This window comes from Octopus sinensis, linkage group LG6 (genome assembly GCF_006345805.1).
Source record: "Octopus sinensis linkage group LG6, ASM634580v1, whole genome shotgun sequence".
Lineage (NCBI taxonomy): Eukaryota > Metazoa > Mollusca > Cephalopoda > Octopoda > Octopodidae > Octopus > Octopus sinensis.
The window spans coordinates 36,256,184-36,282,833 of NC_043002.1; the positions used below are offsets into that span (position 1 = coordinate 36,256,184).

Genomic DNA, 26,650 nt, shown 5'->3' on the forward strand with positions numbered 1-26,650 from the left:
CTAAGAAATGTTCTCAAGAAAAATTTATATAGAAGCGCTGCTCTGGTCATATATATACTCTTTTACTCTTTTACTTGTTTCAGTCATTTGACTGCGGCCATGCTGGAGCACCGCCTTTAGTCGAGCAACTCGACCCCATGACTTATTCTTTGTAAGCCCAGTACTTATTCTATCGGTCTCTTTTGCCAAACCGCTAATTTACGGAGGACATAAACACACCAGCATCGGTTGTCAAGCAATGCTAGGGGGACAAACACAGATACACACACATACATATATATATATATATATATATACATATATACAACGGGCTTCTTTCAGTTTCCGTCTACCAAATCCACTAACAAGGCTTTGGTCAGCCCGAGGCTATAGTAGAAGACACTTGCCCAAGATGCCACGCAGTGGGACTGAACCCGGAACCATGTGGTTGGTTAGCAAGCTACTTGCCACACAGCCACTCCTGTGCCTATTTATTTTTTTATTTTTCCTTTTCTCCTCTCTTCCCTTCTCCAAACTCACAGACCCCCCCCCACACACACACACACCTCCACAAAAAATCATAAAAAGAATTCGGATCTTTTCCTTTTGAAAGCCAGATTTTCCTAGTTAACTAAACAATTTGAAACTTCGTATTTGTTGTTGTTTTGTTTTGTTTTATCCACCATGATCAAGTACAGATAAAAGCTGAAATTTATACTTCGAACGTCGAGCACCGAAAGGAAATAGTATGGACATACTGCTCTATAGGCTGTCTCCAGAGCACTTATGCAAAGCAATATCATTGTTAAAAAGGAACAAGCAAACAATATTGATAAAAACGCGATAAGTTCTCATCAAATTGAAATTTAGGAACTGGTTTTGATTTCCTAATGCACTTGAAAAAATCGCTATGTCAAGCAGGTTTAAAGAAGAAAGTGTAAGTAGCCATGCCCATGTAATAACTCAATTTTACGATTTAAGATTGACCTTGCTTTTTAGCATCAGTACAAGTAAGTATGCTATTTAATACATTGAGCTTCGATTGACTATAATCTTTTCAGATTACAAGAAAAAAGTATTGTACTTCCCTTTTACAAGTTCCAACCAGTTGGCAGTGGCCGTTGTTTGCAAAACAAATTACATAAAAAATTATATATTATTAACATAATACAATTAAAAGGAACAATGGAAAATATAGGTAAATAGATGAAACAGTAAATAATGGAAACAAAGTCAATATTACTCAACTGTTTTGTGAGATTGCATTATTTACGAAAGTTTCTCCATAGCAGTTCAGATACATCATACTACTATGCCGGTTACGTTACTATGACAACAGGCTTAAAACTTTTTTCCTTTCATGAAAAGCTTTTCATCATATATGGTAAAATAATATTTATCCTAATTCAAATCGTGGTTTTTACGATATTGTAACTGTTTAAAAAATTACTCGTATATGTTACTTTTTTTTTTATCTTTCATTATCTAGCTTTTCTTCAGATATTGTAAAATGTTTTCCCTCATTAAAAGTGTGGTTATTATGATAGTATTACTTGAAAGAAATTAGAGTCGGATCTTTCGATTTGAACGGAAAAGATCCTTAGAGTCTATGTAATTTTTTCTCTTTTACTTGACAACTTTTTATCAAATATTGTAAAATAATGGGATCTTTTCGGTTTGACCGGCAGTTTTTAAAAATGATTTCCACGTAACTAAACGCTTTTAAACTTCGTATATTGGTAGAATGTGTTTATAAAACATCTTTCTCTCTTGGCTTTATTGAGAAAATTATATAGTTTGTAAGATATTTGTTGTTTTTTCTTCAATTTCTGCAATTTCAACCAATCAATGATGTCTATTGAGATGAAAACATTCTGTGCCGTATGAATATGTCCCTCGTTTAAGAAACAGATTGGGTTTATTTACATTTCTGAAGAAAAAAAATACCCTCTCCCATCCCTAACCCTAACTAACCCTAAAACAGATTGAAATGCAATAGATCGATACTAGGGTCATAATTATGAGTTAATATCTAGTTTAACACCCGGCCACCATAGAAAAAAAAAAGAAAGCAAGTGTAATAGGTGTAAAAAAAATGTGTAGTAAACGAATCTGAAAACCAAATTTGCACAAACCAACTGAGGGTTAGGGAGAGGACTTTCGGAAAATTCACACGATACGATTTTTCCCCTCATAACTTTCAGGAAAATGGATATCTTTTGATAAAATTTTATATAAATACTTTCAAACAGCATAGAATACAATTTTAATGCTTATATTCCACCAATGGAGCATGAGTGTGGTCCATTGGTATCATCATTAAGGAAGGAAAAAATGTGTAGTAAACACATTTATAGAGATTATATATAATTATGTCTATCCTGGCGAAAAAGGGGTTCTAGTTATTTGATCAACGGAACTAGCTACTATATTATAGTGTAATTGGTTAAATATTCCACTCTAACAGAATGTTCTGTTAGACTCATGGGTAACATGGCGAAGTCTCTGGGTTACAAGTACAGCTCATTCAATAGATTTCCATACAATTTTCATTTACATACTTTCACTAACAAATCTGATGTTATAATAGAAGACACGCACTGATGGTACTGCGCCGTGGGATCGAAATCAGAACTTCCCGAACCCCCTGATTTTTCCCATGGATACGTAATTCTAAGTGATTCTTTACTTTGGAACAAAACAATTGGAATGTATTGATAAATTTTAAAAGGGTAATTTTGAACATTACTGTTCTTCATTTCCTTCTTTTTTAAAAAATCAAGATGTTTGTGCGTTATATAAATTATTTCTTTTAAATTTTGATATAACGCTATAAGTCTTGAGGGAAGGCGGTTAGTAGATTACGTCAACTTCATTATTTAACTGGTACTTAGTTGACGCCATAGAGATGAGAGGTAAAGCTGATCTCAGTGAGATTTGAAGTTCAATGCTTTAACAATTCTGTCGAACAATCTTTTCAAAAAACCTCAGAGATAAGAAGCTTTGACAGTTTTCCTCTATGAAGGGCATTGGTGTACGTGTAAGTAGATGTTCCACGTGAGAATCATAAATGACTTGCGAACATAATTGGTCGAGATCCTAACAAACCATGTTACAAAGATTAGATGTATTGAGCTAATGAAAGGGCCAATAGCTCTTTTTTACAACTTACTAGAATTACCTACAGATCTTCAAATTATACAGGTGTTGGATAATGTATTCTTGTTCCTGTATAAGAATGATTTCGACCATAGATTAAAACCAAATCGCAGTTTCAGTTCGCAAATAACTTACTCCTTAAAACAGCTCCTACAATAAATGCAATGATTTTTCGTATCCAGAGTCTAGTTTTCTACTCTCTCAGAAACATTTCATGTTCTTTCATAACATTACTATCTTAACTGTCTGGATTTAAATTGTTGATAACTTCTTGACTTATTCATTTAACTAATGTAAAACCTAATGCTTTGTTTATTTCATAATCATCCATGAGTTTGAATAAGTAATCTTTTGCATCAATCATTGCAATTCACATGCCATGTAAAAACACCCAATACACTCATAACTGATTGACGTCAGGAAGGGCATCCAGCCATCGAAACCAAGCCAAAACAAATTATTAATTAATTTTCTTTAACTAAATACATTCAAACTTCAGATACTGGTAGAATGTGTCATATAGAACATCTTTTACTTTTAGCGTTGTTGAGAAAAGTTTCTATTTTCAAAGTTATTTCATGTTAAAATTGTTGTATTTTGGTAATTTCAACCAATCAGTGACATATATTCAGCTGAATAAAATTACTGCTGCTGTTTGTCAACAACTTCTGGTGGTGTATATTTCATTTAGCATAATCATTCGTGCATTTCTGCTTTTAGGGGGGGGGGTTCCTGTTTTTCATCTACTATTTTCAGTCTTGGCAAGTCTTTACTTGGTATTTTGTTTGTTTTCTTTTGAACCTGTTAAACTGTAAACAAAATGAAGCAGACACTTAAAAGAAGGCTTTATACACGGAACACATATTTAGATAATAAATTACGCTTAAAAAGCACTAGTTGCTTACATTGTAACGATAAAGTTTTTAGTTGAAGTCAAGGGTCACCAATTATAGCGGGAGAAATTGATTAGTAAACAATATTATGAAATGTCAGAGTCACCAGTTGTAATGATAAAAATTTGTTGTTATAATTGCATACTGTAGGATGTGAAAGATGAACAATGCATGAAGTTTTAAGGAAATATTTATTTACCATTACGTTGAAAAATACCATGCCTCGACAGGCAGGTTATGATAAATCCAAAAGCATGCGAAAGAAAGTTAGATGCAGTAGAATGTTTCTTTACATAGTTTGGCATATACAAATAATTAGTAGTAATCTGCAGATAGCGATAGAATGCTGTTGTAAGAGAACAGAATTAGAGTTAGAGAGAATCGTAGGATGTTGTCTCACAGTTGCTGACAGTAAACTTCATTTCTCCCTCTGACCAAGGTTTTAGCTGGTCAGACAGGCTTCGTTCTCATTGAGTCGTCACCATGTGACTGGACTCGTTGAGTCATCACCGACTGTGACTAACTGATTTTTGCTTGGCGTATTCTTGCTTTTATAACTATCCAGAAGGATAGATATATCATTGAGAACAATAGATTTAGTTGGTGATCTTGTTATCTCTATTCTAGCTTTTGGTGAAGTAGAAGAGGTTAGGGTCAAGTGGTGAAGACATTATTTCAGCCTAGCTAAAGGCATCTGGAAAATATAAAACTGCTGTAAGAGAAAAACTATTGTTCCACCGTGGGAAAAGTTCTGTTGCAGTGTTAATTAAAATTTGGCTATGATGGATCGAATCCACTTCATGCATGCAAGATCAACTACAACATATTAAATGCAGGAAGTAGGTAGAAATCATTATTTATATGATTTTCTTTTTACCACCCCTGGTTATCTTAAATTTTGGAATTGGAAATTCATCTTCTTAAAACCAAATGTGATCAATAGATTTGTTGTATCTTCTCCTTGGAAATATTGCTGTACCACTCAAAAAAATCAAATCGCCAAAATTTCACCTGGTTAGTTAAGTAGGCTAGCATTTTTAATGTAGTTTACCAAGAATTTCTGATTAAAAGTACAGAAAAATGGAAATTTATATGGCTAGCTACCATCACAATAAATAAATAAAGACAGTGGGTAAGTTTGTTCTTCAATAGTAGGGTTATAACTTTGGGAAAGCTCTGGAATTATTAGACTTCATCAGTAAATCATAGTATCAATTTGTTTATAGGTACTGCGTACTCAGTAGCACATTTTCTAAATGATGGTAGTTTGATTTGAGGAAGATTTGGCTGCTATTTCTAGGAAGTGAAGCAACTGTTTGGAAGCCCTTTGTTTCAACTATTTTGTTGGCTTGATTCCCTTATTAGCTATTATCCAATCAAGTCAACTGAAACAAGTAGAATAGCATACCTTATCTCCAAACAATAGAGTATCAACCATTTATTATGGAATATTGGCAATGACTATACTAAAGATTAAAAGAACAACAACAAAAAACATCACTTACTAGTCAAATGGTGCATAGTTCCAGTTTTAGGCTATAAACCGGATAGAGCATAGAGCTTTCTCAAGGTAAGACACCAGTACCGTAAATCCTCAAGTATAGTACGCAGGGGATTTCTAGGGGGCTGTACCTCTGAAAAACCTAAACCTTGTGTATAATACGCACCCCTTCTCTAACTTGAGTCAAGGAGGTTTATATAACGTCCTTGGTTTGTAAAAATGTATATGGTAACGTCCTTTATTATTGCCTTCTTTATCTTTGGTATCTGCTTAATTTCATCTTTATTTCTTCTCCATAACCTGACATTGCTTTCGTCAACATCAAATTTTCTTCCAGCGGCCTTATTACCATGCTCTTCAGCATATGATATAACTTCATGTTTAAACATAGCTGAATAAGATCTACGAGGCATTTTATGGGCATGTAATGTATAAAATGTTTTATTGGAGACTAGCAAAGACCCACATTTAATTAAGTATCTATTGTTTGCCACAGTAATGATGCAAACTGCCATTACAAATGGCAGGATGAAGATGAACTATTTAGTGCTAAACTATTAAGCACAATTCGTGTGTAATTAAGCCAGCAGCACCTAGTCGAACAAACACTTCCGCACATGCATAATACAATAATGGTGATGTTCTTAATTGTTATATGGGAATGTAAATATGTTTGCAAATTGTTTTTGTTACATGTTATTCTGTGTTCTGAATACTTTTATTTTAATAAATGTTGCTTACTGCAACTTACAGATGATTCTTTTATGACTTCATTGCTTTCAGGCTTAGCTTAAGGTATTTTCGCTCCCGACATCACAAAATGCATCTGAATAAACATTGCCGGACAGCAAATAGAGACTCAGACATTGCTTAGAAAATATTTTTCATTTTTAACCTCGTATATAGTACGCACTAGGGATTTTGACCTTTAAATTTTGGGAAAAAAATGCGGATTATATTCGAGGATTTACGTAATTTTACAAGTACATTCCCAAATGATTTGAAAGGCCAATAAAGAATAAATGTTTTATGTTGAAATGCAACAGCATATTTAAATTCAAAACACAACATTTTATAATTTTCTCAGATTGATATGGCAAATTTTTTTTACTAGAATAAGAATAAAACAAAAACATACAGTGAAAATCTGGATTAAAGTAATATCATGCATTACAATTGATTATATCACACTTGTACCGTGTATTGTAGGCCATTATCCCAATAGTGGTGGTACTACTATATTGGATACAAACCACATTACAGCATCTGGCGACGGGAGATTTGAAGCTCATGTAGGTTGTATTTCACTTACAAACGAAGAATTAAATCCTTTCTTACCAGATTGTCAGTCTTATGAAATTCCCTTGTCCATGTTTTTCCTTCTGCAGCCATCCACATATTCAAGATCAACTATGTCAATCTTACCGGTTTTGAAGGCACAGCTCTTGCCTTTCATCTCAGAAGGAATGCAAAAGCCAAGGATGCAGCCCCCTTTATCCAGCCAAATTGTTCAAATAAAACAACCCCCCCCAAAAAAAACAACACCCACTGCTATTCCTGTGAATTAATAAGCTGTATACTATATCCAACTGAGCCCACATCATCATCTTTAACATGTCTCACAGCTCAAACCTTATACCAAATATTTTATCCAATCATTTCTCTCCAGAATGGCAATCTCTACACGGAATCACTTTCTCATCAGACATTAATTTACAGAAGTTGAAAAAAGACATCATCTACAGTCACATTAACAGTTTGGGAAAGCCTACAGACATTCTCTGAGCATCATTTTTTCTCTTGCTCGCACTATATAATAGTACTAACAAGAATTTCTAACAAAGGCACAAAGCAAGAAATTTTATAGGAGGACATAATTTGTCAACTATATTGACCCAGTACTTCATCATCATCATCATCATCATTTAACATCTGCTTTCCATGTTGGCATGGGTTGGACAATTTGAGGGCTGGCGAACCAGATGGCTGCACCAGGCTCCAATCTTGATCTGGCAGAGTTTCTACAGCTGGATGCCCTTCCTAATGCCAACCACTCTGAGAGTGTAGTGGGTGCTTTTTACGTGCCACCGGCACAGGAGCCAGTCAGGCGGTACTGGCATCAACTATGATTGAATGGTGCTTTTTACGTGCCACCAGTACAGGTGCCAGTCAGGCTGCACTGACATTGGGTACAACGATTTTACTTGCCTCAACAGGTCTTATCTAGTATTTTATTTCATTGCCCTCAGAAATATAGAAATGTGAAGTGTGTTGACACTGTTAACCCTTTCATGACTTAATTTCTGATAGGTAAACTGTTTCAATAAATCTTTAGTGTCACTTTAGCATACAGTATACGTGGCCATTTACACTTTAGCATGCTATCTAATGCCAATTCGAAACCATAGCTCTAACCCTAACATAACCCATAACAAGGCATGCACACAATGTAAACAAAAGGAAAAACAAAACAAACGGATAAAGATTAAATCAATTTTAATGCAGGATATTACACTTTGAAAAGCAAATGTGACATTCATTCCATGGAAGTACACATAGAGTTCAGGCAGAGGTTGAAATTATATAACATTTGTGTAGGTGTGCAACAAATTTCAAAGCAGGATACATTGAAAAATACAAACAGGATATTACATTTTGAAAAGCTAATATGACATTCATTCGATGGGAGTATACATAGAATTCAGGCAGAGGTTGAAATTACATAACAGTCATGCAGGTGTGCAACAAATTTCAAAGCAAGTTATATTGAAAGATACAAACAGAGATTAAATCAATTTAATTTTTTTTTTTCTACTCTAGGCACAAGATCCGAAATTTTGTGGGAGGGCGCCAGTCAATTAGATGAACTCCAGTAAGCAACTGGTACTTAATTTATCGACCCCAGTGGCAGTACAGGCAGAGAAGCATAGAAAATAAAAGGAAAACAAAGGCTGCACTAATAATTGTAACTAAGGGCATGCAGAAAGAAATTGACAATTCCTACACAAATATATTTAAAAGAATGAATGAGGTACAAAAGCACGTTGTGAACGTAAATGAATCGCATATTTCTGCATCTGAAACTGAAAGCAGCGATTCTGAAGAAACTGAAAGCAGTGACAGCGACATCTAGGATGATTTTACATCAGAATGGAGCAAAAACTTTTAAAATGTTTTTATTAAGAATTTTTCTGAGGAGCCAGTATCTACCCATAGTCTTTCTCAGGAAGCGAAATAGACTTTTTCTTCTTATTTTTTCCAGCATGCTTGTTTGAAGCAATCACTGCAGAAACAAACCGTTATGCAGAATGTAAAGAAGCTGGAAAAAAAGACAGCCCGTGGTTTCCCACAACTAGAAAAAATACGGGCATTTATTGCCATAAATATTATTATGGGTATTAGACAGTTACCCAGAATTACAAACTACTGGAGCAAGCAGGAACCTTTTGACAATCAGTATGTTTCCAGTATTATGACCTGAACACAATTTGTAAAACTGATCCAGTATTTACATGTGAGAGACACTAGCAGTGCCCCAGTTCGTGGAGAACCAAACTTTGATCCTTTATTTAAAATAAGACTCCTCATCGACTGCATTCAAAATGCATATTAAACATTTTAGTACCCTGAGAGATACTTATCCGTCGATGAGGGCATGGTGGGGTATAAAGGAAGGGTATGCTTCCGACAGTATATACCAGGAAAGCCCACGAAATGGGGGATCAAAGTTTAGAAAATTTGTGAAGCAAATAATGGGTGCTGCAGTGGATTTAGTTTTTATACAGGGAAAAAGAGACAATAATGTTAGTCAGCATGGCCTACCTTACGATGTGGTCTGGAATTTATCACTTCCAAACCATAACCAGGGCTGTATATCAATTTGACTGATTTTTTAGTTCAGTCAAACTTGCAGTGGATTTAGAAGCTGTGGCAATGTATACATGTGCTACAGTAATTGCTAGTAGAATAGGGCTGCTGTTGGATATAAAAAAAGAGGTGAAATAATCCAATGGCAGAAAGGAAATCTGCCAGCAACTACATACAGAGATAAGAAGCAGATAAATTTTCTATCTGCCAGTGCACAACCATGTGTAGATGAAAATGACAGCCCCGTTTGTGAACCTTGATTACAATAGGTACATAGGTGGTGTGGATCGGCTGAACCAGATGATGAGTTATTATCCAGTTGGTACACCGGGTAATAAATGGTGGTGATACCTGGTTTGGTATATAGTAAACATGAGCATTGTAAATGCATTTATATTATATACCAAATCAGGAGGGGTTCGCAAGTGGTGCAACCATCTGCAGTTCCAAGCAGATGTAGTAACACGTTTGAGAGCAGGTTATTCCTCAAAAAAAAAATTAACTGCAGGAAGGAAAAGCAAAGCCTGCCAGAGTTCAGCCGATCTACATAAATTAGAAAAAAATCAGGGGTCACAAAGGGCAGTGCCATGAATGTCTACATCAACAAAGAAAAACTCCCAGTGGACGGCCAGTTGAAACATCTTTCCAATGTGCATTCTGCAACGTTGCAGTATGTAGAGAGGGATGTTTTACAACTTTCCATGATAGAAATATGTGAATATTGTATATATGTATAATTAGATTGTATAAATATTTTTCAAATTTACTTAGATTTACTTTTTATTTTAATTCACCTGTAATTTTAATTTGCCTGTAAGGTGAGTGACCAGTTTTGATTTTTCATTTCTGTTGTAAATCATTGTTATATATGTTCCTGTGTATTCATGTATATTTCATTTAGTTGATGTATTTAATTTTCTAGTTTTCTTCAAAAACAAATTCCAGTATTTCAGTTGATTTTACCTTTATGGTACACCTGTTCTTCTGATAATCTAGTGATGAGCACAATTCTTCTGTATCAAAATTTTGTTGCATACCCAATTGAATATTAGCTGATGACTCATTTTCTATGGTAATGTTTAAACAAAATTTAAATATTTTTACATTTTGCTCAGTTTACCTGTAATTAGAGTCACTTTGAGACAAAATTATGTAATAGAATTAAGAACCATTTCTCTGATTATGTTCCAAATATCACATTATGTTGATAAGTAAAAAAAAATTACAGTTGTTTAATGAAACATGATTATTTCAGAATTTAATTTAAACTCAGGGGTGTATTTTGGTCAGATATATAGTAACGAATGGGTTAATTACCATTTGAGAAGTTTCAAATGCTTTCCAGCAATTTCTCCCAAAGGTCACTTTTCTCATGTCTGCGCCGCCACATGAATTCGCAGAGATAGGAGTCAATCATAGAACAGTGTATACCACACCGTCGCTTGTTACCCCATTTTAAACACGCCCAAGTACTTTCTATTTGTTGTGTATTATCTATAAAGTTAAACTCGATGCTGTGGTTCACCATTTGATGTCGAAAATTGTATCCCTCTATCTCTGGAATATGTGAATATGCCCGCCCTCAGGTCACTAAATATTGTGGTACCTGGGAGGACTGAATGGCAGATGCATTCTTCGAGTGTGTCACAATTCCGACAAGGTACTGCATAAAGATATACTTGTCTGGTCTCGCAACACACTCCTCCGAAAACCCAGTGCTGAGGTAGCACCCTTCCTCAATTATACCTTTTCCTAGAGAAGACTGTCTCATCTATCTTGACAGTCTTCCCAAGACCACCTATTTGAACTGGGTTCATGAGCAAGTCATGTGCGCATACTTCTCGCACATAACTGTTATAGTCCACAGCTGCATTGTGGCTCATCCCCAGTTCTTCTACACAATAACAGACAGTAGTCAGTTTCTTGACCCAAGAATACAAAATAAAAAAAAAATTACTACAGTCCCAAAAGGAAGTGTGCTACCTTCTAACCATGTCCCCTTTCTGAGAGACACTTTCTCCTATCAACCTTTGCGAGTGCACCGCCAGCAAACATTCTTCTGCACAAATTTTTTTTCATGAAGTGCCCATTTTTACACTTCTTAACAGAAGGTATAATACCCTTCTCTATCAAGTATGCTTCCGCATCTTCCTCCGTTTTTACTGTATCAAAAAATTTATCAATAAGAAAACAAACAAAATACAGAGTAAAGGCTTGAAAATAGTAGCCGAAAAACTGCAAAACATAAGCAATTTCGAAAAAGCTAAAAGCAGTACAAATGCACAAACGATTATGATGGCGATTTTCAAAAAAAATTTTAATCAAAAAATTATACAAACGTGTAACAAAAATAATTTTAAAAAATACAGAGTAGCGACTTGAAAATAGTAGCTGAAAAACTGAATAAGCTAGAAGCAGTACAAACACACCGTCGGAAGTTGTCGACAAACAACAGCAGTAATTTTATTCAGCTGAATACACATCATTAATTGGTCGAAATTACCGAAATACGACAACTTTAACACGAAGTAACTTTGAAAATAGAAACTTTTCTCAACAACACTAAGAGTAAAAGATGTCCTGTATGACACATTCTACCAGTATCCGAAGTTTGAAAGTGTTTAGTTAAAGAAAATTAATTAATCGAGTTGCCCATCCCAGTCAAACCGTTCAACCCATGCCTGCATGGAAGACAGACGTTAAATGATGATGATAATTTGTAGAGAGAAGAGTTGTTACAGAAAATGTTTTACTTTGCTACCCTTATTAAAATAACGAAACAAACCAAACACAGAGCCTCTACGCAGTTGCTCGGACCGCAATATGCAATGTCTAGAGTCTCCTAAAAGGGGGGATGGTCACAGTTAAGACGTCTTTGATCACAGATCTGACCAAACAAGATTTCAGAAAAAATACATGACCCTAAGAACTCTCTTTCTTTTAAAATTGTGAAATAAATTTAGAAATTTAATTCTTTCAGGAATTATAAGGATGTATAGAGCCTATGCTTAAAACTGACTGTCTTTGCATTTGGCAGATGAGATAGTATCTTGTTGGGATCTTTTCCTTTTGAACGGCAGATGTCAACACAATTTCTAGTTAACTAAACACTTTTAAACTTCGTATACTGGTTGAATGTGTTTATAAAACATCATTTTTTCTTGACTTTATTGAGAAAATTCTATATGTTGTAACATATTTCCACTTTAAAATCGAGCATTTCGGCAATTTTAACCAATCGCTCACCTCCATTTGGGGTGAAAAGATTCTGTGCTGTATGAATATGTCCCTTGTTTAAGAACCAGATTGGGTTTATTTACATTTGCGAAGAAAAAAGATACCCTTACCCCCACTCCTAACCCTAATCCTAAAATAGATTGAAATGCAATAGATCGATACTAGGGCCATAAATATGGGTGACATTTTCATTTGACACCGCTAGAAAAAAAAATCCCGTTTTCCGTAGCGGTGTCGTATGAAATTGTTACCTATAATTATGACCCTAGTATCGATCTATTGCATTTCAATCTATTTCAGGATTAGGGTTAGGGGTGGGGGGAAGGGTATCTTTTTTCTTCGCAAATGTAAATAAACCTAATCTGTTTCTTAAACAAGGGACATATTCATACAGCACGGAATCTTTTCACCCCAAATGGAGGTGAGCGATTGGTTAAAATTGCCGAAATGCTCGATTTTAAAGTCGAAATATGTTACAACATATAGAATTTTCTCAATAAAGCCAAGAAAAAATAATGTTTTATAAACACATTATACCAGTATACGAAGTTTAAAAGTGTTTAGTTAACTAGAAATTGTATTGACATCTGCCGTTCAAAAGGAAAAGATCCTCTTGTTGGATATGGTAACGCGCTAATCTAACGCCGGTTGCTTTAGAAGCATATTTTAAACTTGATCGAACAGGCTTTGCAGCCGTGATTGTCCCATCCTTTTTCTTCCTTCTTTCTTCAGTATATTTGTATATAACATTATAACGAGAGGTGAGTGTGATGGGGGAAGGGGTTAATTTGGCTGTTATTTCTAGATGATTGATCAACCACATAGTGGTTCTTTATTGGCAGCTATAAGGGAAGCCACATCATACTTTTTGCTTTTATTTCTCCATTTATTGGCATTCTGATTAATGTTTTGATAAACGTAGGCATTTACTGCATTGACGAAGTAGTGTTCCCGTAAATATTAATAATATACTTTCTAAACGACAGTCAATTCGTTATTAAGCGAAAAGTCCCCACAACCTTTCTGACTAACGGTAGAAAGAAATAGAGTTATGTCCCTTGTTCAAAAGACGTTACACGAACGCCTGGCATTAAAAAAAATTGTGGATTATACTTATAGTATGTGAATGAATATGAGAAAATGTCAGTTGATGTAAGAAAATGTGATGTCTTTAATTCAGTTAATATTAGGTAAATGAAAACACGTTTGGCAGTAGGCCATACGAAATTTGTTATGATACAGTCATTTGTTTTAATTATACACTATATCTAACTCGCTATCATAAAGATAGTGTTTTGATGACACAGGCTATGTTATATTTAGGTCAGTCATTGGCAAACTGCAGGACTTTCTAAATGGCATGTCTAATGCTTTTTAGTAGTGCACCCTATCTGATGATGAGGAAGGTCTTGTGCAACCCACTTTCTGAAAAAAAGGTTACCCATACCTGATTTTGGCTAATAAAAACAGAAAAAACTGAAAAATATTAATCTGAACTCAGTATCCTATCCTAAATCAAAATATTTTCACTGTGAACCCAGGAGCAGTATAGCTAGAGTGTACAATGTTCAAGGGGCTGTCACCTATGTGTGCAGCTGGGGGAGCTTCTATGCAGGCACTGAACCTTCCCTCCATTCACACCTTACCACCTTAAATCAAAGATATACATCAAGATACCTTAGCATCTTAAATCATAAGATATACATAAAGACTGTTCAAAAGCAAGAATGCTTTTCATCACAGGTCTCCTCAATCAGAGTTGAATCTAAGGATTTCTGTGTACAAAGTAGATAATAAAGTCTGAATGAATACAAAGTCAAACTTTGCACTGACTATAGAAAAGAAAACATGATGATGCTAGAGAAATGAAATATGATCTGTTGAATGTGATATATTAACTTGTATGAAAAGAAGTATAAAGTTGCTGGGTTTCGAGTGATATATGCTGTTGAGACAACTTCCTTGGTAATGATGTGTTGCAAATGAGTGATGAAAAAGTATTGTATGTTCACAGTTTCAATTTCAATTCAGTTTATTTTCACATGTAGTCCCAAAAATAACAAATTACATTAAAATAAGTCATATAAAGTAATATAGTGTAATGCTTGGAGTTGTCATTAGATACAACAAACATAATAATAAAAATATATTTTGTTTAGATTGTTAACATGTATTGAATGTGTGATAGTGAAGGTAGTATCATTTCCAGTGACTTATTTCCTGAACAAAAATACAATAGATAAGGTAATTCAGCGAAAGTATTTTGTTTATTAATAGGATTTTTTACATTTATCACAAATCATTTTGTTTCATAAAAGAAGTTACATTTCTTTTAGCCAACTCAATACAAAATTTATTAAGAATTAAAGTTTAATAAAATAACAGGTATTTGTAGTAATGAAAAAAATGAGAAGTGGTGAAACCAAAATCTCAAGATACTGGACCCTCACTGATGAAATGAAAAAGGATTGTGATGAACGATAATATATTGTGTGACAAACCTGTCCAAACCATGCCAGCATGGAAAAATGGACATTGTAATAATAACCATGCAACAGTGATTTATATAAAATTTTTCCGAAGCATATAAATTTCTTTTGACATATCAATTTTTTGCATAAGAGGATACATTTATATGAATTAACAACAGTATTCACTAGCACATATTTTTTCATTGTAGAGTCTATGTATTATATCATAAATATATATATATATACACACACATATATATATTTATTAATTTTTTGGTAGTGTCTTTAACAATACAAATACAACCAACAAAGTAATATATGAATGAAACTGTAATTGCTATGTAGTTGAGTAGAAAAGTAGCCAAAATATCTTGGCTTGATGACAGGATAAAGCTCCTTCCTAAGTCATGGGGACATATAGGGTCATTTTCCCAGTTTCTATAGCATATATATTCTGCACTGGATGAGACGCTGGTCTGTCGTAGAAATACTTATTTTGCCAGCTGAGTGGACTGGAGCAACATGAAATTAAATGATTTGCTCAAGAACACAACATATCACCTGGTCCAGGAATCAAAACCATAATCTTATCCTAACCATTGAGCCACATGCTTCCACCTAAAACTTAATGTAGTTAATCAAATTAAATCCACTACAAAAGAAAACTGCCTAAGTCGAAGAGAATTCCATCAGTAATATGAAAGTGCAATAAGTTTTTTAGTCTCAAGTCAGTCCTGCCCAAGCTAAACTGTGATTAAAGGTATTCCAGGGAAGACCACCCCATCTTATTTCTTTTTCATAATTAATATTTCTAAGTCTATATTCTTCAAAATGGACTTTTTTTCTTTTTGAACTAGTGTTGTTTGTGAAAGATTCAGCTGCTATTTCAAGTATGTAATGTACTTTGCTGAAACACCAGCAGTTTATAAGCTAGCTGTTAGAACAAATTAGGTCCTATTTTCAGACCATAAAACTGAAACTAGAATAGCAAATTGATGTTACATGTCTATAACAGAATATATACAAAAGATTTTGAGTGTTAATCTAATTTAATAAGCAGACAAGTAAGAAACCAGCTTTTTAAAAAAATGTTTGAAAAATTACTGAAATCATAAATGCCTTATTTAATGATACAACATAACACCCTAGTAAATGAGCTAAAGGTGGTACTGCTAGACATAGCAGCCAAGATTTCATGAAATCACATTTTATTCTACCATCTTTGAAAAGGACACATTGGATTGGCTGAGAAAAAGATAGAGAAGCTTTGAAAATAAATCTGCTGGAATGTCTTTGACCATAAGTTTGTGCAATCAAGGTTTAACAAGTAAATGACAAAAAAAAAAACCCCAAAAAGTTATATTTGTGATAGATCATGTGGGTTAGCAGAGATGTTAAAGAACCAGGTTAGATATTCCGGAGCATTTTGATTCTTAATTCTGCATCCACACCCTTCTAAAGCCTATAAAATACCACTTCATTCTACTGACTCTTGTGATTAAGCAAAAGGAATCATTATGTAGAAATGAAATGAAACATTTTGTTGCTGAAATTTCTACTTTATAGACTACCAAAAGAACTGAAAGACTATTTGAAGTTGGAATACCAGACCTTACAAATTTAATTTTGCAAAGGTTAGCAAAGTATCTCAGGTGAAAGATCTGGGCAATTAATAGGACAAATAAACACCATTTGAAAATCATTCTTGTAAAATTAGAAGAAAACTTCCTATTCTCTCCAAAGTATTCTCTTTCATTTTTAAATAAAGTAATGACATGAACAACAATGTATGCCTCTGGAGAGTAGGAAATTGATGAGATAAATCTTTTATTGTTTAGTCCATGGAAGAGACACTTGCAGCTATTCCCCCAACGAAGGTTTTTAGTGTGTAACTCTAGATTGATGATTGTAAATTAGCTTAGATTTTTGAAGTTCTAGCCTGTTGTAATATTAACAGTAAGTAGCTCAACTGGAAATACTTTAGAGAACAAATGAGGGTTGGAGAAATAACATCCAGTCAGAATCAAAGTTTAACTGAACTTCTGTAAAAATCTCAATTGGGACAGATTCTATTCATCATACCTCTGATATTTATGACATGGATGTAAAGAAGTTATTCAGCATAAATGAGTGCAGGGTTGAAATCTGATACATCAAGAGTTATTTGCTAGTCCAGACATCGTCTCAGAATCAACCTTGGGGAGGATAAGCTTTGGGTGTCCTTACAAATCCATGGTCAAAGCCCTACTGAGGACAGCAGTACTATGACTGCTAATGAACTATGGACACTGATGATCGAATGTGATGTATTTGAAGCAAAAGTTATAGTCAAACTATTGCCAATCTCTCAAACTTACTAGGGTTCCAGTGGTTCAACCAACTGGAAAGAGCAACCAATTCTTCCTTACATCATACTGTTATAAAAAAAAAGTATGGTGACATTACCTAATGTGGTCCTAGGTGCATTATACTTAGGAAAAGACTGTTTAATCTAAAATTAAACAACAAGTGCAAACAGTAACAGAACAGCCTCTATGTGTGTCACATGCTATCTAAGATGATAAATATTGATGTGGATTCACAACAAACAGCCTTCTGGAATCTCAGAGCTTCCCAGAATTAAAAATTCAAACTCCTTCAGAAAAGATCAACCAGATGCTAAAACAAGAGTGACATTACTTTTCAAATTCGCAATATATATATAATACACACACACATGTATATCAGCAAATAAAATAAAAACTTAATGAATATGGCTACTAATATTAGATCATTGGTAATGAATACTATGAAGGAGATACTGGAATGCATGCAAATTCTTTGAACTGAGATGCAACTTGATTAATTTGTTTCTGATAACTTTCTTGTTTGAGTACAATTTTCTCATCAAGGTCATAAATCAAATTCTCTAAGAGTTTTATTTGATCATTTATGAGACCAACACCTTCATCTAAATGTTTCTTCGTGAATTGTTTTGAACCACTAGCCTGATTTCCAGCATCTATGGAATGAGGTGATGCATAAAAATAGCAATGTTGTTGAGGTTGTAGTGTGCGCGATCTGTAGAGAATACTGTGTTTTTTATGAAACTGATCAATTTCTAAGTCAAGCTCTTTGGCTAATTCATTAAGGTCTCTTTCACACAGTTGTAATTTCTTTTCTATCCAAAGTCTATCTAAATCACAGATTATATCATTGTAAGGAAGGAGGGCTTTTTCAAGGTTCGTCTTTGCTTCAACAAGAAATTGGCAATCTTTAGAAGTGAGGCTCATTGAAGACTTCGGGTCTGCCCTTTCCTCCGGGACCGATTGCATTTTTAAAGCCAAGACAGTCTTCATCCAATTCCAAAAAATATCTTCTTGTTCCCTCCATAGTAGAAGGTCCTGAAGCGTAGCATTATCGCTTTCTAACTTTTTAAGTAATTTTTCAGGTTCAGATCGCAACATTTTGGCTTCTTGCATGGTCAAATGGTTCATATTAGATTGCACACACTGCATCTGTGTTTCTTTATGGAGATGGTGAACAGACGAATTACACTCTTGTTGTAATGCATGAACAAGTCTGGATGTCATTCTGATCTTGTTATTTATCATGACAAGATATTTTAACTGATCAGTTACTCTGTCGTTAGACACCTGTTTATCATTAATATCAGGTTTAACATCAATGTTAATTTGGTCAGTAGTCTCGATGAAGTGTTTTTCCAGAAGTATAGACATGAAATCTATTTTACTGATAAACCAAGAAAGAGCTAACAACAGTTCTCTACTTCCCGAAGACAGGTCTTCGGGGATACTGAAGAGATCGCATGATTTATAGCCAAGTTTAAATAATTCCCGCTGAACGAAATCTAGATACGTACAGTCTGGTATACGTTCCAAAGATTTGGTAGAATCGATTGCTAATTCACAATTGCAACAAGGCTGGTGGGGCATTCCAAATTTATAAATGTGTATTACATCACACAGCAAACATAACATTGGTACCACTGCTTCAGGTTTGTTGAATTTTGAAAGACGAAAGTTTTCTGCTTGAATTTTTGACGTACCATGACAAGATAGAATTTTCGTCAACAAACGAATCACTTTCTTTTCCATATTAACAGAAAACAATCACAATCGATTAAGACAAATGTATCCTTACATTGCATGACATAAAAATCAATAAATAAAAAGTACAGTTCAAAGATTCGCCCGAGTGACAATAGACATGACAATCAGACAGGTTGTTTTCCTGTCAAGTAAGTTCAAACTGTATCAGCTCCTGAGCGGAAGTTACTTCGCCGATTGACTTGCGCCTGCTCAATAAATGCTAAGAGGAAGTGAACGTCGGAGTTTCTGGAGAAGGTGAAGTCTTTTATTTCTTCTGCTCTTCATAATTTGTTTTGTTGTTTTACTTGCAATTTGTATATGGATGTATGCAACATTAGTTTAACGGGCTTAGCATTGGATACATCCTATGCATGTGAAACTGTGGGGTCTTGTGCAAGTTGTTGCTATTCTGCCTCATAACGTGCTCTGTTTTGTTGATAGTAAAAGCCAGTTCTGTCCATGCGTTTGTTGCTTATAATTCCGTACCAGACAACAACGCCTTTAATAACAATAATAAAGACAAACAAACATATGTATTCATCACTAAATATTATGATATTAATAGTTAGTTAATATGTAAGTACTGTTTTTTGATAAAACTATTTATATAACAAAATGTATTTTGAGACGGTGGTCAATATCGTTTGTTTTACCGACGCTACTATGTTGTCAAACACAACCTTTATTTATCTGACGATTTACTTGATTAAAAGTGTATAAAACTGATTTTTACGCAGTTTAGAATATTTCAAACCTATCAGCTAGTTTGCATCAATTTAAGAAAACTTCCTAAATTAACAAAATTTACATAATGATGAATATTTCATCATTTTTATAACATTCGTTTTGATACTTAAATTTATATCCATTTTTTGCCTTGTTTTGTTTCGTATATAGACTTCGTCGCTTCAAATTAGAAATTACGCTTTCTTCAGGATAAAAATATTTAAATGAAGAAAACGTTTTAATCGTGGCATCAAAACGTTTCTAATAATTATGACGATTATTAATAATAATAATTATTCTTAGACTGCAAAGCTCTAGTTTTGCCTGTTAGAAGTAACGAATGGAAATAACCATCCGAATGCAGCACTAATCATTAATATTAATGAACCAAGAGGCTATATACATGCAAAACGCTTGTTTGAAGGTGAAGCAAAAGATTAAAGAAAAAAAAAAACTGAGTAAATGGTTCTTATTGACTTTGTTACAACGTCGGGGACCAATGTTGATGTCAATCCTAGTTCTGTATGTAAACACATTAAAGCTAATTTCTAATTTTGTATTCGAAGGGTCATTTTCGTTCGTTTGTTGCGTCAGAAGTTAACATATCCAACTATAGCTATGCTTAATTCGATAATATATAAATTTCTGGAGAGGATATTTACTTTTGAAATAGAAAATATGTATATTTTAATATGATCTCATTATTTCTATCATTTTAAAATTATTTCTGTCATGTATTTTAAATTGTCAATATATATAATATCACATTGCAACAAGAAGCCGACAGTTTATTCAAATAATTTTCAATTTGAAGTGAGTATTTTTTGTAACCATCCGAACTCAGAAAAATTTTTAATTTGAGGTTAGATTAAAGAAAGAGTATTGTCAATATCCGAAAGGAATAAGGAATCTGTAGAGTTTAGTTTGATTAAGTACTACAATAACAGTAAAAGTTTTCACCTAGGCCTTGGAATAAACAATTCAATCAAGCTGAACTGTTGTCATTGCAATGACATTGGTTCAGCAAGGGATCCAAGTATCAGAGGATTTCTGAAAGTCTATAATTAATTTATTTCCTGTGCTTTGACCAGGATTGAAATCATTTCTAATAATTGCTATGTAGATTCATATTTAAACCTAATGAATTAACACTTATTCAAGAGTGAAAAAGTGTCTTGTGAGTAATTCATTGTCTCATACAAAATCCCTGCTACATTTGAAAGAATATATAGTGGTTTAAATTTTATCTCGTGAATATAAAAACTCTGTTTTGGGTAGAGAGAGAAAAGAAATGCTAATTGTTGTTGAAGGATAACTTTATTGGAATTAATGGGAGAGATGAGGAAGAGATAGAAACTGTTATGTTTCTCTTAGATTTACTTTTTAATAAATAAAGTGGTTTAGCAAACTCATCTGGTGTAAGGTGGAAATTAGTTTTATGCTTGATTTCCATACATCTTTTCTTTATGTTTATTTTGTCTTTTGGAATAATGCTATACTGATAATTGATGAGTTCAAAATATTGGAGAAATATATACTGGAATAGATTCTGAGTGGAAAGCTTGGGCATATTGTTTATTTAATGCAAAACTGAAGATAGAATGCATAGTTTAGATTATGAGAAATTACTCCCAAATTACATTCCTCAATTAGCTTCTGTTGTTGTTCAACTCTTTAATCTGTCTCTCTTTCCCAATAGGGACATATCCTATTCTCTGGAAACACACTACAGTGTGTCTCATTCCCTATTGCGGTCACTTTCAACATCTCGAATGTTAAGGAGGCCATTAACAACAATCTTCTTCAACACTTGAAATCTCTCACACCTTCCCTAATTACCACTAGTATCATCATCATCATTTAACGTCCGCTTTCCATGCTGGTATGGGTTGGATGGTTTGACTGAGGACTGGTGAGTTTGATCTGGCAAAGTTTCTACAGCTGGATACCCTTCCTAATGCCAACCACTCCGAGAGTGTAGTGGGTGCTTTTTACATGCCACTGGCATGGGGGCCAGTCAGGCAGTTCTGGAAACGACCACGCTCAAAAGGTATTTTTATGTGCTACCTGTACAGGAGCCAGTCCAGTGCCACTGGCACATATGTCGGTAAGGCAACGCTGGCAACAATCACACTCGAATGGTGCTTTTCATGTATCACAGGCATGGGAGCCTGGCCCTGGCAACGATCACACTCTGATATGCTTCTTTTAACGTTCTACTGGCATGAGTGCCAATCAGGTGGTACTGTCATTGGTCACGTCAGCGATTTTGATTTGTTTTCACTTGCCTCAATAGGTCTTCACAAGCTAAGTTCATTATCCAATGAATGAGGAGTACTCATAAGTGGGCTGGTTACACCCCACGTTCGGATGTGCTTTTAATGTTCCACTGGCATGAGTGCCAATCAGGCAGTACCGTCATTGGCCACGTCAGCAATTTTGATTTCACTTGCCTCAATAGGTCTTCACAAGCAAGGTTTATTATCCAATGAATGAGGGGTATTCATAAATGGGCTGGTTACACCCACTGGCATAGGCCATGGGCTATGGCCTCACTTGGCTTGTTGGTTCTTCTCAAGCACAGCATATCTCCAAAGGTCCCGGTTACTAGCCATTGCCTCGGTAAGGCCCAATGTTCGAAGGTCGTGCTTCACCACCTCATCCCAGGTTTTCCTGGGTCTGCCTCTTCCACAGGTTCCCTCAACTGCTAGGGTGTGACACTTTTTCAGAGCTGTCCTCATTCATTCACACACATGATCATACCAGCGCAGTCGTCTCTCTTGCACACCACATCTGATGCTTCTTAAATCCAACTTTTCTCTCAGGGTACTTACACTCTGTCGTGTATGCACACTCACATTACACATCCAACGGAGCATACTGGCTTCATTCCTTGCAAGCTTACGCATGTCCTCAGCAGTCACGGCCCATGTTTCACTGCCATGTAGCATGGCTGTTAGCACACATGTGTCATACACTCTACTTTTTACTCTGAGTGAGAGGCCCTTTCTCACCAGCAGCGCTAAGAGCTCTCTGGACTTTGTCCAGGCTATTCTTACTCTAGCAGCTTCCCTTTGATATTGCTACACCTCTTATGTGTCCATAGCTTATACTGGTTACATCTTATGGAGTTTCTACCTATGCCTTTTCTACAGATTGAGCAGGATTTGTGATTTGTCTGCCTTCCTACTTATTAAGACTTTGGTTTTAGCTAGGTTGACTCTAAGGCCCTTCGATTCTAATCCTTGCTTCCACACATGAAACTTTCCCTCTAGTTCTGATAGTGACTCAGCAATTAGAGCAAGATCATCTGCATAGAGGGGCTCCAGGAGCATCCTGTTTTGAATTCCTCTGTTATTGCTTGCAGGACTATAATGAATAAGAGGGAGCTGAGGACTGATCCTTGGTGGACCCCTACCCCTACTCAGAATTCTTGAATGTACTTGTTGCCAACCCTCACCTTACTGACACCATCCCTGTACATGGCTTGCATAGCTCTCACTAACTATTTATCTATCCCTAGTTTCCTCATTGACCACCAGATAAGGGATTGGGGGACACTGTCAAAGGCTTTCTCTATGCCAACAAAAGCCAGGTACAGAGGTTTATTTTTGGCTGGGTATTTCTCCTGCAGCTGTCTTACCAGACATATAGCATCAGTGGTGCTTTTCCCTGGCACGAACCCAAACTGCATCTCATTTAGACTGACTTTCTCTCTAATTATTTGGGCTATGTTCCTCTCCATGACCTTCATTATCTGATCCAATAACTAGATACCTCCATAATTATTTGTATCTAAAGTGTCAACTTTGCCTTTGTAGCAATTGACTATGGTGCTGCTACACCAGTCATTGGGTATGACTCCTTCATGTATCACCTGGTTAACTATACAGGTGACTAGGCTATAGCTGACACCACCAGATATTTTGAGCATGGCTTTTGTAAAGCCAAATTTACTCAAGTCCTACAGCAGTGGGCCATTACCTTTGAGAAATTAGATGAAAACAGTAGTTGTACTTGATATCAGCAAAATCGTTTGTGTCTGGTATATGAATCTGCTAGTAAAACTGCCTGCTTATATTAGTACATCTGACTATCATCTCTTGGATTGGTGGCTTGCTTCCTGTCAGATCACAGCATGTCCTAGTAAAGTTTTGTCTGATTCACATTCTACCAGCTCTGTTATACCCCAAGGTAGTTTTGTCCTCCCACATTCTTCCTCCAACTCATGAATAGTCTATTTGCTGTCAATCCATTAGTGCATATTCTTGTGCATATCATACCACCCTTCATTCTTCTTTAATCTTCCTCATTCAAGTGTCAAACCTACACTAACTCTTTGAATAGAGAACTTAGAAACACTGTACTGTGATATCATGCCAATCTTGTCTCCATCAATACAAAGACTTCTCCATATTGTGTTCCCATCCTACACTAACTAACAAGCCTAGTCTTTCTTTCTCACAACATCAGCCTGTTGAAATATCTTTCCTACCAATTTTTTTCTTGCAAACTTACAATTATTTAAGTGGAACATTAATCATGTCAGCAAGGCCAATTCAATAAAAGTAAAAGCATTTTGTATAAGATAGAAAAAACTCTTTACTATAATAGAACATCTTTAATGAACAAGGATTCATTAATAAAATAAAGAAGTTTTCTCTGAGCATTGTCCAGTCTGCAGGAATGAAAAGCAATGAATGTGTCAGTTTGGACTTTGTAGTGAATGAATTGTTTGGTTTGTTTTGACTCTAAATTGGAACCTACATTCTTAATAGTAGGTTGGCTAATGTGGTCTTCTGAAAAGACTATTACTGACAATATAGTAGGAATTGGATTTTGATTTATATGCTTCAGATAATTTTAATTCTAGACAACTTCACATCATGTGAGTCAAGACATTTCTATGTTCTATAAGTAAGAGTAAGATAATATTTATAGTGTTTACATACATCTGTTTTATCTGTGTAGAGTCATTTTTTTTTTATTGAGGTTTATCCATGTAATGTATGTGTAGAGTGGATTCGATTACATAGTCCTTAGATACATCTGTCATTTGAGGGGTGTGTAAGATTGAATATCTTCTAGAATATGGTTACCTGTTTTGTTACAAAAAAAATGACAGTATTAATACATCAATAGAAGTGATTGTAGATCAGGATATTTTTCTTATTGTTCATTTGTCTGGAGAGAAAAGACAATGTAATTTTTTTTTGTTGTACCTTCCATGACATGGATTAATTTCATTTAACAAATAAAGCGCAATAGATCATGATCATGGCTGTCAGGCACAGGTCGACAGGCCACAATTGTGGCCCAGATAGATGCATTTAATTTATGGGCATTTGTTGGGGCCTCATGTCACTCAGACACTCCAATACCCGCAGAATGCAAGAGGACTAATAGTTCAACTAATGACTTTTCAAATGATGTAAAACTTGCCACCATTATATACTAAGAAGATATTTTAGCTTTTTTTGTTTTGTTTTTTGTGTGTGCTTTGTAGTCTCATTTTCATAAAATGTGCTCAGCAGTCTAGCACTTTATGGGTTAATGCAAAAATAAAATCATGTTTAAGAGTCAGGAATTAAAAAAAAAAATTTTTATCCTCTTATTGTAGAGAATTTCCTTCATTCAGAATCTTTCTATTTCATGAAGTTTTAATATGGCAGGGAATGTCCTAATTTTAAAAAAATATTTAAGACATTTATAATCTATGTTTGTAACAATATATTAAGATACAAAAATCATAATTACCTACAATTTTTTTTTCAAGGAATATAGAAACCCCTTATATTTCTACAGTTTTAAATTTGTGTCCCATTTCTATAAAATATTTTCCATTGTTGGAGTTAAGTGCAAAGTCTTCAACATGAGATTCTTTTATTATTCCATGTTCTGTGGAATTTGTGTTAAGATGTAGTAGTAAGGCTCCCACCTACTTACCTTAATCTTATTTGGCAGCTATGGCTGGCTGACAAGGATGTTTGAACATGTGTCATGCTACATTTGTTCTACTCATTAACTCTTAATTTCTTGTAAGGCAGTCCTGAAATGCACAATATCAAAAGAATTATACTAACGTTATTTACATTCATTTTGAAGCTGGTGAGGAATCCTCAAATGTAAGGGAGAAAACTGTAATCCCTTTTGCTCTCATTCAGTTTTGTAACAGAATTGTTATCAGGCTGGCTTTTAACTAAAAATTTTCGACAGGTTGAGTTAAAAAGGCATTAAACTTATGCTAGTAATCCTAAATTTGTAGAACCGTCATAACTCTGAAAAAAATAGTGAAGACCAATTTCTGTAGAATTTTAGGCAATACTATCTTATTTGCTTTTTATTTATTACAAGAATAGCTTAGTTGGTGAATTAAAACTCAAGCTTGTGATGCTCGTAAACTGAAATTTAGTAAAAAAAAAAAAATATTGAATTTAGTCACACTTTCAAAAATTGCAAGCAAGCTGGAAAAATTTTCTATAGGAATGGTTTCACTATTTAATTAAACATGACTTTTGTTGATTTGGTGGAAGCAGTCTGATGTATTTTTGTCAAGTATTAGAAAACTATTGAATGTATACTGTGAGGACTTGATTGGAGTAGTTTCATCTATTAGATATATATCCCTTTAAGTTACTTTTAGAATGAGATAATTGCTTTTCACCATTTTTTGGTCCATATGATGTACTTGCAAATATAATTTATTCCTTAAAACAGCACAGCTTT

At 34.7% G+C, this 26,650-nt stretch overlaps 1 protein-coding gene across 6 annotated transcripts in view; it reads left to right on the forward strand.

The window, feature by feature from the left end:
• Positions 1–874: 874 nt before the first annotated feature.
• The window catches only part of LOC115212758 (STE20-related kinase adapter protein alpha), a 50,188-nt gene continuing 24,412 nt past the window's right edge, over positions 875–26,650 (forward strand). The window contains exon 1 of one of the 6 annotated variants that reach the window (XM_036503831.1): positions 875–916. In XM_036503831.1, the coding sequence (XP_036359724.1) occupies positions 890–916 (27 nt within the window). In that variant the 5' untranslated portion in view covers positions 875–889. Of the gene's footprint in view, positions 917–19,313; positions 19,454–20,371; positions 20,447–26,650 lie in introns of those variants that run through there. The other 5 variants (XM_029781423.2, XM_029781422.2, XM_029781421.2 and 2 more) reach the window with 5 other exon arrangements.